The sequence below is a fragment of the Aquarana catesbeiana genome, linkage group LG02, assembly GCF_042186555.1.
Source record: "Aquarana catesbeiana isolate 2022-GZ linkage group LG02, ASM4218655v1, whole genome shotgun sequence".
Taxonomy (NCBI): Eukaryota; Metazoa; Chordata; class Amphibia; order Anura; family Ranidae; genus Aquarana; species Aquarana catesbeiana.
In genome coordinates, this window is record NC_133325.1 from 17,160,738 (window position 1) to 17,174,867 (window position 14,130).

General features: G+C 47.2%; 1 protein-coding gene across 12 annotated transcripts in view; it reads right to left on the reverse strand.

Annotated features, from left to right (window-relative positions):
• The window catches only part of ARAP1 (ArfGAP with RhoGAP domain, ankyrin repeat and PH domain 1), a 324,988-nt gene that overhangs the window by 132,019 nt on the left and 178,839 nt on the right, over positions 1-14,130 (reverse strand). For all 12 annotated transcript variants that reach the window (XM_073612624.1, XM_073612632.1, XM_073612623.1 and 9 more), the window contains 3 exons: positions 12,837-13,036; positions 12,663-12,748; positions 5,311-5,493 (listed from right to left, as the gene is read on the reverse strand). In XM_073612624.1, coding sequence (XP_073468725.1) covers positions 5,311-5,493; positions 12,663-12,748; positions 12,837-13,036 — 469 coding nt within the window. The remainder of the gene's footprint in view (positions 1-5,310; positions 5,494-12,662; positions 12,749-12,836; positions 13,037-14,130) is intronic.

The window sequence follows — 14,130 nt, forward strand, 5'->3', positions numbered from 1 at the left end:
TCACGATTTTTTTTTTTAGCCGGCAATTCTTCCCCCTCCGAATCCATACTAGACCCAAGGGCCTGGTATGGACCAGGGGGGGGGAACCCCACGCTGTTTTTTTTTCACAATTTTTTTTTTTTTTTAGCCAGCAATTCTTTTTCTTTACAGTCAGTGGGGAAGCCCTCTGACAGCTGATGACTCATCGGTTGTTAAGGACGCAGAGGCCGGCTTTCCAGCCCCCTCCTTAGCAACCAGTTATATACAGTGAATGTACAGCTAGAAAAAAAACAAAACACACAAATCGCTGTACTTGCGTTTTGGACGCGGGTCCGTTGAAGTCTATCACATGCAAAATGCTGCATTTTGTGGGATAAAAAGTCCCCGGCCCTTTCCAAAAACGCAGAGGCACAAAAATGCATTGATGTGAACACGTTCCATAGGAACCCATGTTAAAAAAATTTCCCTGCATTTCTGAAAAATGCATCAAAAAACGCATTAAGTGTGAATCGAGCCTAAAGCTGAACTCCAGGCAAACAGCTAACAATGATGGAGTGCTCAGCCTGGGAATGCGGCATTGGGTGACCCTTCAGCTTCAGCCCCGGGCAAGCGTTAGTCGCAGGGGGGTGAAGATTTTTTTGGAAGTCTTGCACATGACTTGGGGGCTGTTGCAGTTTCCTTTTCCCTTCGAAGAACAAGACAGTGGCGGATTCTATTAGAGGAGAAAATGTTGTCCTTTGTTCTTGATTCCACCCCCAAAGTTATGTAAAAATGTTGCCAACGAGTGCAATCTCGATGACTTCTTTCCTAACAGGACAGCTGCTCTAAGACTGCTTTCACATTGATCCGCTGCGGTGGACCCGCAGTTTTTGTACGGGTTACTTGCACTTTCCCATAGGCTTCCATTAGCTCAGGCGTTTTCGGCTGCGTTTTCTGAAAGACGCACCAAAAACGCCCGATCCAATGGAAATCTATGGGACAGCAGGGGTAACCCGCATGAAATTCATGGGTACACCGCATTGCAGGTTAACCCGCAGCAGATCAGCGTGAAAGCAGGCTAAGGTTCCATGCACATCTCCGTGTTGCACGTTTTTTTACACTTATTTTTTTTTTTTGCGTGTTTTCATGTGATATACAGAGGACGGCCCATTTATTTGAATGTGTTACCCTATGGGCAAAAACTTCGCCAAAGAAGCTTCTTCTTTTGGGGCATGGAGCGGCATGCGATTTAACCACTTACGGACCGCCCATCGCAGTTTTACATCAGTACTTTAAAGAGGAATATCGTTGTTATGGCAGAAGCTAGTTGCCATAACCCCGGTATCCTCTTCTTCAGCGGGCGGTCCGCTTCAAGATAAAAGTGGTCTCTGCGGCGCATTCGCCGCAAGATCACTTTTATCGGCGGCGGGAGAGGGACCCCCCCTCCCGCTGCGCCCCGGTGCCCTCCGCCGCTTACCGGAGCCGCCGGTAGCGGTGGAGGCGATCGGATCCTTCTCCTGTTTGGTATGGAGACGAGTGAGGGGAAGATGGCCCCCACCCATCTCCATATCTTTGCAGGGCGGAAGCGACGACAAAACTTTACTTCCGCCCATAGCTCTTAAAGGGCCTTTATTTTAATTTTTTTAAATGACCATTTTTTTTATTTTTTTTTCTCTTATTGCATTTTAGTGTAAATATGAGATCTGAAGTCTTTTTGACCCCAGATCTCATATTTAGGAGGACCTGTCATGCTTTTTTCTATTACAAGAGATGTTTACATTCCTTGTAATAGAAATAAAAGTGACACATTTTTTTAAAATAAAAGAACAGTGTAAAAATAAAAAATAAAAGGTAAAATAAATAAGAAAAAAAAAGAAATTTTAAACGCGCCCCGTCCCGCCAAGCTCGCGTGCAGAAGCGAATGCATACGTGAGTAGCGCCCGCATATGAAAACAGTGTTCAAACCACACATGTGAGGTATCACCGCGATCGGTAGAGTGAGAGCAATAATTCTAGCCCTAGACCTCCTCTGTAACTCAAAACATGCAACCAGTAGAATTTTTTAAACGTCGCCCTATGGAGATTTTTAAGGGCAAAAGTTTGCCGTCATTCCACGAGCGGGCGCAATTTTGAAGCGTGACATGTTGGGTATCAATTTACTTGGCGTAACATCATCTTTCACAATATAACAAAAAATGGGCTAACTTTACTGTTGTCTTATTAAAAAAAGGGTATTTTTTTCAAAAAAAGTGCGCTTGTAAGACCGCTGCGCAAATACGGTGTAACAGAAAGTATTGCAACAACCGCCATTTTATTCTCTAGGGTGTTAGAAACAAAATATATATATATAATGTTTGGGGGTTCTAAGTAATGTTTCTAGCTAAAAAAAACTGTTTTTAGCGTGTAAACAACACATTTTAGAAAGAGGCTCGTGTTTCTTAGGAGTGTTTGCGGTGGCATCAACAAAAGATGGCGTGACATGTGCTTTATTGTGCGTTCTGTGAACACGTGAGAAGATGCGCTCCTTTGCGCACGTTCATGGAACACTTATGTGTGAATGTAGCCTATAGGGCTCATTTACACTCGTGATGATCCCCCGCCCCTCCAGCTGCTGCCTTTACAGACAAAGAGGGAGTGGTTCAGAGGCAGTAAAAACATGGCTCAGCCGTGTGGTTTTACCGTCTCCTCAACTTGTGTAAAGGAACCCTATGGGGTTTATTTACTAAAACTGAATAGTGCACAATCTGGCGCAGGTCTGCAGAGAAATCGATCAGCTTCCGGGTTTTATTCTCCAAACTTACTGCAGCAAGCTGACGTTAGAAGCTGATTGGCCACTATGCAGAGCCGCACCAGATTTTGCACCCTCCAGTTTTAGTAAATCAAGGCCATTGTGTTTTTGCTGCCAATGACATTTTCACAAGCACTTTAAGTTGCCCTGGAAGAAGTCTTTTAGTGAAGAAACGCGTCAGTCGGAGCTACATGTCCACGTCAACGCGTTACCCGGATGTACAAGCGATCGCCATCTTACTTGCTGGACACTGATTTTATGCGCATTTATGCTTTTTGAACCATGTAAGTGCAACTAATGTAATAAACACAGTTTTTTTTTAAGAGGTTTTACACTATTAGCGTTTATTTTATCCATTGGGGTCTATGGCACCATCACAGGCAGCTTGAAGCTCGAGGACGGATGCTACCTCCACCGCCCAGTCTTCCATGCTGGAGCAGTGCCAGACGAGATATCTTAGCCTGTTTGACCTCCCTAAACAGGGGGTCCACACTTTTTGGTAAGAGTACATCAGTGGCAGTTGGTGCTCCAAATTTTTTGGAGGGGCGCAAACGAACTGAAAAATTCAGAAAAATACTGAAACAAAGACATCAAATGCAGCCTCACTGTGCCCATCTTATGCAGCCAACTGTGCCCATCACATGCAGCCAACTGTGCCCATCACATGCACCCAATGTGCCCATCATATACAGCCAACTGTACCCATCATATGCAGCCAACTGTGCCCCATCATATTCAGCCACTGTGCTCATCATATGCAGCCTCTGTGCCCATCATATGCAGCCAACTTCGCCCAGCAAATGCATCCAATGTGCCCATCATATGCAGCCACTGTGCCCATCATATGCAGCCAACTGTGCCCATCATACGCAGCCACTGTGCCCATCATACGCAGCCACTGTGCCCATCATACGCAGCTACTGTGCCCATCATATGCAGCCACTGTGCCCATCATATGCAGCCACTGTGCCCATCTTATGCAGCCAACTGTGCCCATCACATGCAGCCAACTGTGCCCATCACATGCACCCAATGTGCCCATCATATACAGCCAACTGTACCCATCATATGCAGCCAACTGTACCCATCATATTCAGCCACTGTGCTCATCATATGCAGCCTCTGTGCCCATCATATGCAGCCAACTTCGCCCAGCAAATGCATCCAATGTGCCCATCATATGCAGCCACTGTGCCCATCATATGCAGCCAACTGTGCCCATCATACGCAGCCACTGTGCCCATCATACGCAGCCACTGTGCCCATCATACGCAGCTACTGTGCCCATCATATGCAGCCACTGTGCCCATCATATGCAGCCACTGTGCCCATCTTATGCAGCCAACTGTGCCCATCACATGCAGCCAATGTGCCCATCATATGCAGTCAACTGTGCCCATCATATGCAGCCATTGTGCCCATCATATGCAGCCACTGTGCCCATCATATGCAGCCAACTGTGCCCATCACATGCAGCCAATGTGCCCATCATATGCAGCCAACTGTGCCCATCATATGCACAGCCAACTGTGCCCCATCATATGCAGCCAACTGTGTCCATCATATGCAGCCAACTATGCCCAGCAAATGCAGCCAATGTGCCCATCATATGCAGCCACTGTGCCCATCATATGCAGCCAACTGTGCCCATCATACGCAGCCACTGTGCCCATCATACACAGCCACTGTGCCCATCATATGCAGCCACTGTGCCCATCATATGCAGCCACCGTGCCCATCATATGCAGCCGCTGTGCCCATCATATGCAGCCACTGTGACGCTCGCTGTCTGCCCGGCACTTACCCCATTGTGGTGGCGGGTCAGGCATTCGCTTTTCTAACACACCCGGGTGGACTGCGAGCACATTGCTTTGCGCTCCATGTTCACCTTTTTTGAAGCCTATTAGACCCTATGGCTCTAATCAGGTGCTTAAAAAAAACACCCCCGCCACTGTAATTCAGGCGCCCGGCGTCCGAAAAGGGACTGGATGCCTGAATAGGGGGTGGCTACAGCGGCCATGGATAGATTCTATCCATGATACATAGAGGGGGGTGGCAGGAGAGAAGGGGCGGCGCCCGTGCGCCCTTAATGGACGCACCGCCACTGGAGTACATCCTTACTTGTGGTGGCGGTGAATTTTGATTCTCCTTGTCGTTTGATCTTGGAATACAAGATAGTTTATACTCATCACCACTCATTTGGGACTTATTGTTATGAATTTGTTTTGGCACTTGGACTCACTGTATTTGATTATTTAATAATATAGCTCAACACATTAATATACATTTTATGCCCTGATGAAGCCAACCAGGTGGCGAAACGTGTTGGGGGCAACAATCACCCATAACAGAGAGCATTTGGATAACGGATCCTACATGTACAGAGGGGTACAGGTCATCAATGTAATTTCTCAATTAGTTACAATAGCTCCACTGATGAGACAAAGCCGGTCCTCCTAGATTCCCTGGAAGACACCATGTGACTCGCACCTCGGCACAGGAAGGAATAGAGATTTTTTCGATCTATAAACATATTTTGACTTCAGAAATGAAGGTGTTCTTACCTTGTTGAGCTCCGCCTGGTTCCCGAAGAGCTGGTGGTAGCGGCGGTACTTGCCCTCGCGGTACTTGGCTGCAATGAAGATCTTCCTCTCCTGCACCCCGCTCCAGGCGTTGATGGCTTCGCTCGGGGGGACGTTGGCTGCCCAAAACCTGTTACTGACTTCATTCCCGAGCTCCAGGAAGAGCTGGAAGGATTAGAAGAGACACGAGAACCCGTGAAGGAGAAGACTAATCCCCGCAGCAGATGGAGGTGATAAATAGATAATTAGAGACAGTAACTCTTCACAGACAATAACAACCAACGTCCAATCACAAGAGGACACCAGACGTTGGGTGTCCTGAGTCAAAATAATAGTGTGTGACTGTGGGGGGGACATTAGAGTGTAAGCTCCTCTGGTACAGAGACTGATGTGACTGTGGGGGGGAGGGGACATTAGAGTGTAAGCTCCTCTGGTACAGAGACTGATGTGACTGGCTCAGTGTTCTCTGTACAGCACTGCGGTATATGTCAGACCATTACACATTAGAGTGTAAGCTCCTCTGGTTCAGAGACTGGTGGCTCTTGGATGGGTGGGTCGCAGTCTGGAGGAGTGGGCTTTCCTGGGCAGCCTATATTTGCATGCAGGCAACACCCACATGTGATGCTGAGCCTCCATGATTGAAAGAACTGAAATCCAATGAATGGGTAGGGCCAAGGACAGTCAGGCTGGGGAAGAAAGTGCTAGATGATGCTGGCTGTCTTCCAGCCAGGAAATGAGGAGCCCTCGGTCTGACTTGCTTTCTAATGCACATTGTGAGACTTTAACCCAGCCTCTTGCAGTAGCTGTGCAGCGGAGCTTACACTGGGAGAGGGAAAAGCAGCACAAGGAGCCATTCCGTTGTGCTGCAGTACAAGGAACGTGCTGATAGGATGAGAAAGAGCAGAGTGACAGAGAGATGATCTCATCAGTCTGCTGCTTCTCCTCACTGTCATAGGATAGGGGTTGGGAGGAGATCTGTAATTGAAAACTGCAGGAGGAAAACGCGTTCTCTTCCCTACCAGATAGGACTATACAGTGTGGCAGAGCTGTGTAAATCATGGCTGGAAAAATGTATGTGTATATATATATATATATATATATATATATATATATACACATACACACTGTACACTCTATACTTGCATATATACACACATACACACATGTACACTATATATATACATACAGTGGGGGAAAATAACGATTTGCTCCCCTGCAGATTATGTAAGTTTGCCCACTTACAAAGAAATGAAGGGTCTATCATTTTTATCATAGGTGTATTTTATATGATGGAGACAGAATATCAACCAAAAATCCAGAAAAAACACATAAAACAAATGTTATAAATTAAGTTGCAGTTCAGTGAGTAAAATAAGTATTTGATCCCCAAGCAAAACATGACTTACCCTGTTTCCCCCGAAAATAAGACCTAGCGTGATTGTCAGTGATGGCTGCAATATAAGCCCTTCCCCCCCCAAATAAGCCCTACCCTGTTTCCCCGAAAATAAGCCCTACCCTGAAAATAAGACCTACAAGGACTTTAACTAGGGCTTATTTGGGGGGTAGGGCTTATATTGCAGCCATAACCGACAATCACACTAGGTCTTATTTTCGGGGAAACAGGGTAGTACTTGGTGGAGAAACCCTTGTTGGCAAGCACAAAGGTCAGATGTTTCTTGTAGTTGGTGACCAGGTTTTCATACATCTCAGGAGGGATTTTGGTCCACTCTTCTTTACAGATCTTCTCTAAATCCTTAAGGTTTTCTTGGCTGTTGCTTGGCAACTCAAAGTTTCAGCTCCCTCCATAAAATTTTCTATAGGATTAAGGTCTGGAGACTAGGCTGGCTAGGCCACTCCATGACCTTAATGTGCTTCTTCTTGAGCCACTCCTTTGTTGCCTTGGCGGTATGTTTTGGGTCATTGTTATGCTGGAAGACCCATCCATGACCCCATCTTCAGTGTTCTGGCTGAGGGAAGAAGGTTCTCATCCAAGATTTTACAATACATGGTCCCGTCCATTGGCCCCTCAATGCAGCAAAGTCGGCCTGTACCTTTAGCAGAGAAACAGCCCCAAAGCATCATGTGTCCACCTCCGTGCTTGACTGTAGGGATGGTGATCTTAGGGTCATAGTCAGCATTTTTTATTCCTCCAAACAAGGCGAGTCGAGTTAAAGCCAAATAGCTTGATTTTGGTCTCATCTGACCGCAACACTTTCTCGCAATCCTTCTCCGAATCATTTAGATGTTCATTGGCATGACTGTACATGTGCCTTCTTGAGGAAGGGGACTCACCGTGTTCTCTTGGATGAGAACCTTCTTCCCTCAGACAACAGAACACTGAAGATGGGTCATGGATGGGTCTTCCAGCATGACAATGACCCAAAACACACCACCGAGGCAACAAAGGAGTGAGTGGCTCAAGAAGAGGCACATTAAGGTCATGGAGTGACCTAGCCAATCACCAGACCTTAATCCTATAGAAAATTTTATGGAGGGAGCTGAAACTTCTAGTTGCCAAGAGACGGCCAAGAAACCTTAAGGATTTAGAGAAGATCTGTAAAGAAGAGTGGACCAAAATCCCTCCTGAGATGTATGAAAACCTGGTCACCAACTACAAGAAACATCTGACCTCTGTGATTGCCAACAAGAGTTTCTCCACCAAGTACTAAGTCATGTTTTGCTTGGGGATCAAATACTTATTTTACTCACTGAACTGCAACTTAATTTATAACATTTGTACCATGTGTTTTTTCTGGATTTTTGGTTGATATTCTGTCTCCATCATATAAAATACACCTATGATAGAAATGATAGACCCTTCATTTCTTTGTAAGTGGGCAAACTTCCAAAATCTAAGGGGATACAATCATTAATTTCCCCCACTGTGTATATATATATATATATACACATACTTGTAGTAGTTATGTATTGGCTGTGTGTTGCTATCTGGACACAGGGACTGCTGGGACTTGTGGTGCTACCCCGACTGTTGTTGGCATCAGAGCAGGTGGAGCTTCTGGGTTCCTATTTTGTGATCTGTTGGAATTCTAACACACACTTGTTTTATTTGTCCCCCCCCCCCCACCCTTGTCTCTTCTATCCTTCTGTAAACCCCCCCCCCCGAAAGTCGGTGACCCTCTAAATGTCGCCCTGAATTGCTGAGCGCACTGCGCAGTCTCCGCAGACCGATTGTCCAGACACTGCAACAGACTGATCCAGCACAAATATCAGCTGACCAGAGGGACGGGCCGGACTCGGCCACAAAGAACATTCCGATGTATGGACGTGTTCATGGCTCATTAACCCCCCCAGTGCCTCTTCCCAGAATCCCTCATTATGTAACCATGCCGGGAAGCCCTATTGTAAATAGATGAAGGTGATGAGGATAGATACAACCGAAGATAGATAACATTCTGCTGCAGAGGAACTTCTATTAGGGAATACGTCAATGAATCTCTATCTAATAGATAATGATATCCATGACTGGGAATCTCTGCACAAGACCACAGAACAAATAGAACATGCAAAAACATTGCATGATATCCTCAAGAAAACTCCCCTGTATAATATTACACTATATTACCAAAAGTATTGGGACGCCTGCCTTTACACACACATGAACTTTAATGACATCCCAGTCTTAGTCCGTAGGGTTCAATATTGAGTTGGCCCACCCTTTGCAGTTATAACAGCTTCAACTCTTCTGGAAAGGCCGTCCACAAGGTTTAGGAGTCACCAATCACCAATAAATCACCAATAAAGCAAGGTCCATAAAGTCATAGATGAGCGAGTTTGGGGTGGAGGAACTTGACTGGCCCGCACAGGGTCCTGACCTCAACCCCAATAGAACACCTTTGGAATCAAATAGAGCAGAGACTGCAAGCCAGGCCTTATCATCTATAACAGCTTCAACTCTTCTGGGAAGGCCGTCCACAAGGTTTAGGAGTGTGTCTATGGGAATGTTTGACCATTCTTCCAGAAGAGCATTTGTGAGGTCAGGCACTGATGTTGGATGAGAAGGCCTGGCTCACAGTGTAATTCATCCCAAAGGTGTTCTATCGGGTTGAGGTCAGGCCAGTCAAGTTCCTCCACCCCAAACTCGCTCATCCATGTCTTTATGGACCTTGCTTTGTGCACTGGTCCAAATCAATTGGTGGAGGGGGGATTATGGTTTGGGGTTGTTTTACAGGGGTTGGGCTTGGCTCCTTAGTTCCAGTGAAGGGAACTCTTAAAGCGGAGTTCCAGGCTTTTTTTTTGTTTATTAAAAGTCAGCAGCTACAAAAAGTGTAGCGCCTAAATTTTAATAAACAGACACTTACCCATCCCACAGTTCAGCGATGCGGCCGCACGGAGCCTCGCTCCTCTCTCCCTCCTCTCCGCGGCTCCTCCATTGAAACTGTGGGCACCTGGCCATGAAGCCGCATGCGTGAGTCGCACTGCACTCTCCGAGCAGACAGGCAATCTTCTGGGACCTGTGGCGTATCCCAGAAGATTGCCGAGAAAGAGGGCCGCCTAGGGGGAGAGGAGGAGTCGCCTAGGCGGCCCGTAGTGGGAAGTAGGAAGTGGGACAGGAAGTCCCACTCAAAACTAGTCACCCATCCCCCCCCCCACAAAAAAATTACGTGCCAAATGTGCTATGTAAGGGGGCAAGGAGTGCTTAAAGTGGAAGTTCCACTTTTGGGTGGAACTCCGCTTTAAGGCATCAGCACACCAAGACATTTTGGACAATTTCATGCTCCCAACTTTGTGGGAACAGTTTGGGGATGGCCCCTTCCTGTTCCAACATGACTGCGTACCAGTGCACAAAGCAAGGTCCATAAAGACATGGATGAGCGAGTATGGGGTGGAGGAACTTGACTGTCCTGCACAGAGTCCTGACCTCAACCTGATAGAACACCTTTGGAATGAATTAGAGTGTAGACTGCGAGCCAGGCCTTCTCATCCAACATTAGTGCCTGACCTCACAAATGCGCTTCTGGAAGAATGGTCAAACATTCCCATAGACACACTCCTAAACCTTGTGGACGGCCTTCCCAGAAGAGTTGAAGCTGTTATAGCTGCAAAGGGCAGAGCCAACTCAATATTGAACCCTACGGACTAAGACTGGGCTGCCATTAAAGTTCATGTGTGTGTAAAGCCTGTATCTTACTATATACTTACAATGGTAATCAGCATGATAGCATATACTGTATCATAAGATCCATCTGCTCTACCAAATGGATGCAGAAAATAATCAATGGTTGATCCCATTAGCTATCTCATAGCCATCACCTCAATCATGTCCTGGCTGACTCATTTCAAGGGTGGTTTGTCTTCCTCAGAATTCTAAGGAGAAGATCCACCCGTGAAACGTGTCAGGGAATGCTCAGTTGTGGCATTGACTAACAGGATCTACAGGCTCTGAGGAAGAGGGACCATCCTTGAAACATGTCAGCCAAAATGCCCGCTTGAGTTAGTAACTACATGATGCCTAATGGGATCAAAATTTGCTGTCTTTTTATTGGGAGCTTGTCTGTACACCCGCTGTGCCCATTATGAGGGGTTCCCACCATCCCTGTGCTGAGTTCCCAGGTCTGTACACCTGATGTGCCCATTATGAGGGGTTCCCACCATCCCTGTGCTGAGTTCCCGGGTCTGTACACCTGCTGCGCCCATTATGAGGGGTTCCCACCATCCCTGTGCTGAGTTCCCAGGTCTGTACACCCGCTGTGCCCATTATGAGGGGTTCCCACCATCCCTGTGCTGAGTTCCCGGGTCTGTACACCTGCTGTGCCCATTATGAGGGGTTCCCACCATCCCTGTGCTGAGTTCCTGGGTCTGTACACCTGCTGTGCCCATTATGAGGGGTTCCCACCATCCCTGTGCTGAGTTCCCAGGTCTGTACACCTGATGTGCCCATTATGAGGGGTTCCCACCATCCCTGTGCTGAGTTCCCAGGTCTGTACACCTGATGTGCCCATTATGAGGGGTTCCCACCATCCCTGTGCTGAGTTCCCAGGTCTGTACACCTGCTGTGCCCATTATGAGGGGTTCCCACCATCCCTGTGCTGAGTTCCCAGGTCTGTACACCTGCTGTGCCCATTATGAGGGGTTCCCACCATCCCTGTGCTGAGTTCCCGGGTCTGTACACCTGATGTGCCCATTATGAGGGGTTCCCACCATCCCTGTGCTGAGTTCCCAGGTCTGTACACCTGATGTGCCCATTATGAGAGGTTCCCACCATCCCTGTGCTGAGTTCCCGGGTCTGTACACCTGCTGCGCCCATTATGAGGGGTTCCCACCATCCCTGCTCAATTGAATATCTTTTATATTATGACAAATGTAACAAGAGAAGCTGGAAAATAAAGGTGGGTGGGGAAATTCAAGAATGGGGAATTATATTGCAGGGAGATCTCATTGTTGGAGATATATTAGAAGCCAGCGGCTCCAGAGAGGACAATGTTTTCAGAACCATCCAATAAATCTTCATCAGAAAAGCCCCACCAGGGTTTCCATTGTAACCAAAACACTAAAGAGCTGTGACACTGGGAGCTCTTATATTGTGTCCTGCAGCTCAGCTGGAAGTCGGGGGGGTCGGGGGGAGCGGGGGTGGGGTGGGGGGGGGCATCCATTTAACTCCTGGGTTTAGCTATTAAGTTCCTTGAGGCCAGGGACTGATGTGAATGCACAATATATAAGGCACTGCATTGATCATAGGCACTTTATAAATACCTATAAGACATACAATATAAGAAATATATATTTGTATGTTAATGATAAAGCCCTTTGAAAAGCTTAAATTAGAGTTCCATTAAAAAAATAAAAATGAATAGCCCTTTAAAAAGACAACATAAAAAAATCGGCTTCTGCTGCAATAGATCCTTTAATCTGGAGCTATCCACTGCAATACTTCTTCTCTACCACTAGATGTCCTTCCGTGTCCTAAGCTGAATGATAGCAGCATCATTCAACCCAATTCCTTGGACCCCCACCTTTCCCTAGCCAATGACAGGACATTGAAAGGAGAAGCATCCACAGTGATGGGCTCATCTCTAGGACGCCCTGCTCTCTCCTCCTATCAGAACGCTCCTTCTAAGCAAATCAGCTGCTTGTGCTGCTTCTCCTACTTTCAGTCTAAGCTCTGCTACACAGAGACTGCAAGAGGTTGATATCAAATTCAGATACTTGCACTGCCTGTATTTAAAAAATATAGATATTTTCTGATGAACTAATGATTACAGAGTTGCATTAATTGGTGTCCTCCATGACTGCCTAGAGGTCCAGTCTATTATGATGAAGGCACTTTACATAACAAGTCCCACCATACATGCCCCCACAATGCATGCCGGCCTTACCTGTATTAGTTCCTCCGTCCAGATCTTGTTGTCCATCTTGAGGCTCCGGACCTTGCTGATGTTGGGCCCCAGGCTGCGGTGTTCCCCTGAGAATAGAATTGGCTATATAAGAAGGATGACCTCCACCAAGGCGCAGGAATAATGTATCAGAGCAATAGGGTGACCCCCCCTCACCTGCGCACTTCTTGCAGATGACCACACAAAGGTTGATGGAGGCCCACTCGGGATTCTGGGCATCGCAGTCAGCGCAGTGTTTGTTGGCTTCCAGCGACCAGATCTTCTTGGCGACTTCGGGGTTGGACAGCGCACCGGCTACAGACTGCATCATGGCTTCCACCCACTCCCCCCGCTCCTGCTCGTTGTCTGCTATGAAACTGGAGAGAGAAGAGAAGGTTCAGGTGATGAGAACACACAATCTGGGAAGAACACTCCCCTCCCTCCTCCCATCTGAGGGTGCAATGGTCGGCTGTGATGAACAGCCCTGGCAGATTATCTGAAGGTCCAAGGTTCACCATATGAGACGTCTGTCACCTTCCCATAACACAAGACTTCACAAGTCCTCTGAGTTCTACAGGAAGTTCTATCTCCATATCACTAGGAAGATGCCTACAGGGGGCACCACAACAAGGAGGCTGGATGTCTATGGGTCTCCAGCTATGCCCTTTGTATTCTGTCCAAAAGGAACAGACATTTCTAGGCATGCAGACCACCCTAGGTAAGGCCCACCTGTGATGCGGAGCCTCCATGATTTCAAAATCTGAAATCCAACAAATGAAAGAGGTGAGCCAGGGACAGTTAGGGTAGATTGGCCCCCGTTGTATACGGCTTCCAGGGTTTAGTTGGCCCCCATTGTATAGGGGCCACAGGGTATACTTAGCCTCCACTGTATGTGACACCCAGGGTATATTTGCCCCCCCATCATATATGGCCCCCAGGGTTTATTTGGCCCACTGGGTATATTTGGCCCTGATTGTATATGGCACCCAGGATATATTTGGTCCACACTGTATATTGCTGCCACAGTATATTTGCCCCCCCTATTGTTCTGTATATGGCCCCCAAGGTATATTTGCCCCCCCCCATTGTATATAGCACCCAGGGTATATTTTCCCCCATTGTATATGGCCCCCAGGGTATATTTGGCCCTTATTGTATATGGCACCCAGGATATATTTGCCCCTCCATTGTATATGACCCTCCAGGGTATATTTGGTCCACACTGTATATTGCCTCCACAGTATATTTGTCCCCCATTGTATATAGCCTCCAGGGTATATTTGGCTCCCATGGTATATGGCCCCCAGGGTATATTTGGCCCTGTTTGTATATGGCACCCAGATGTATTTGCCCCCCATTGTATATGACCCCCCAGGGTATATTTGGCCCACACTGTATATTGCCTGCACAGTATATTTGGCCCCACACTGTATATGGCCCCCAGGGTCTATTGGGCCCTTTTTGTATATGG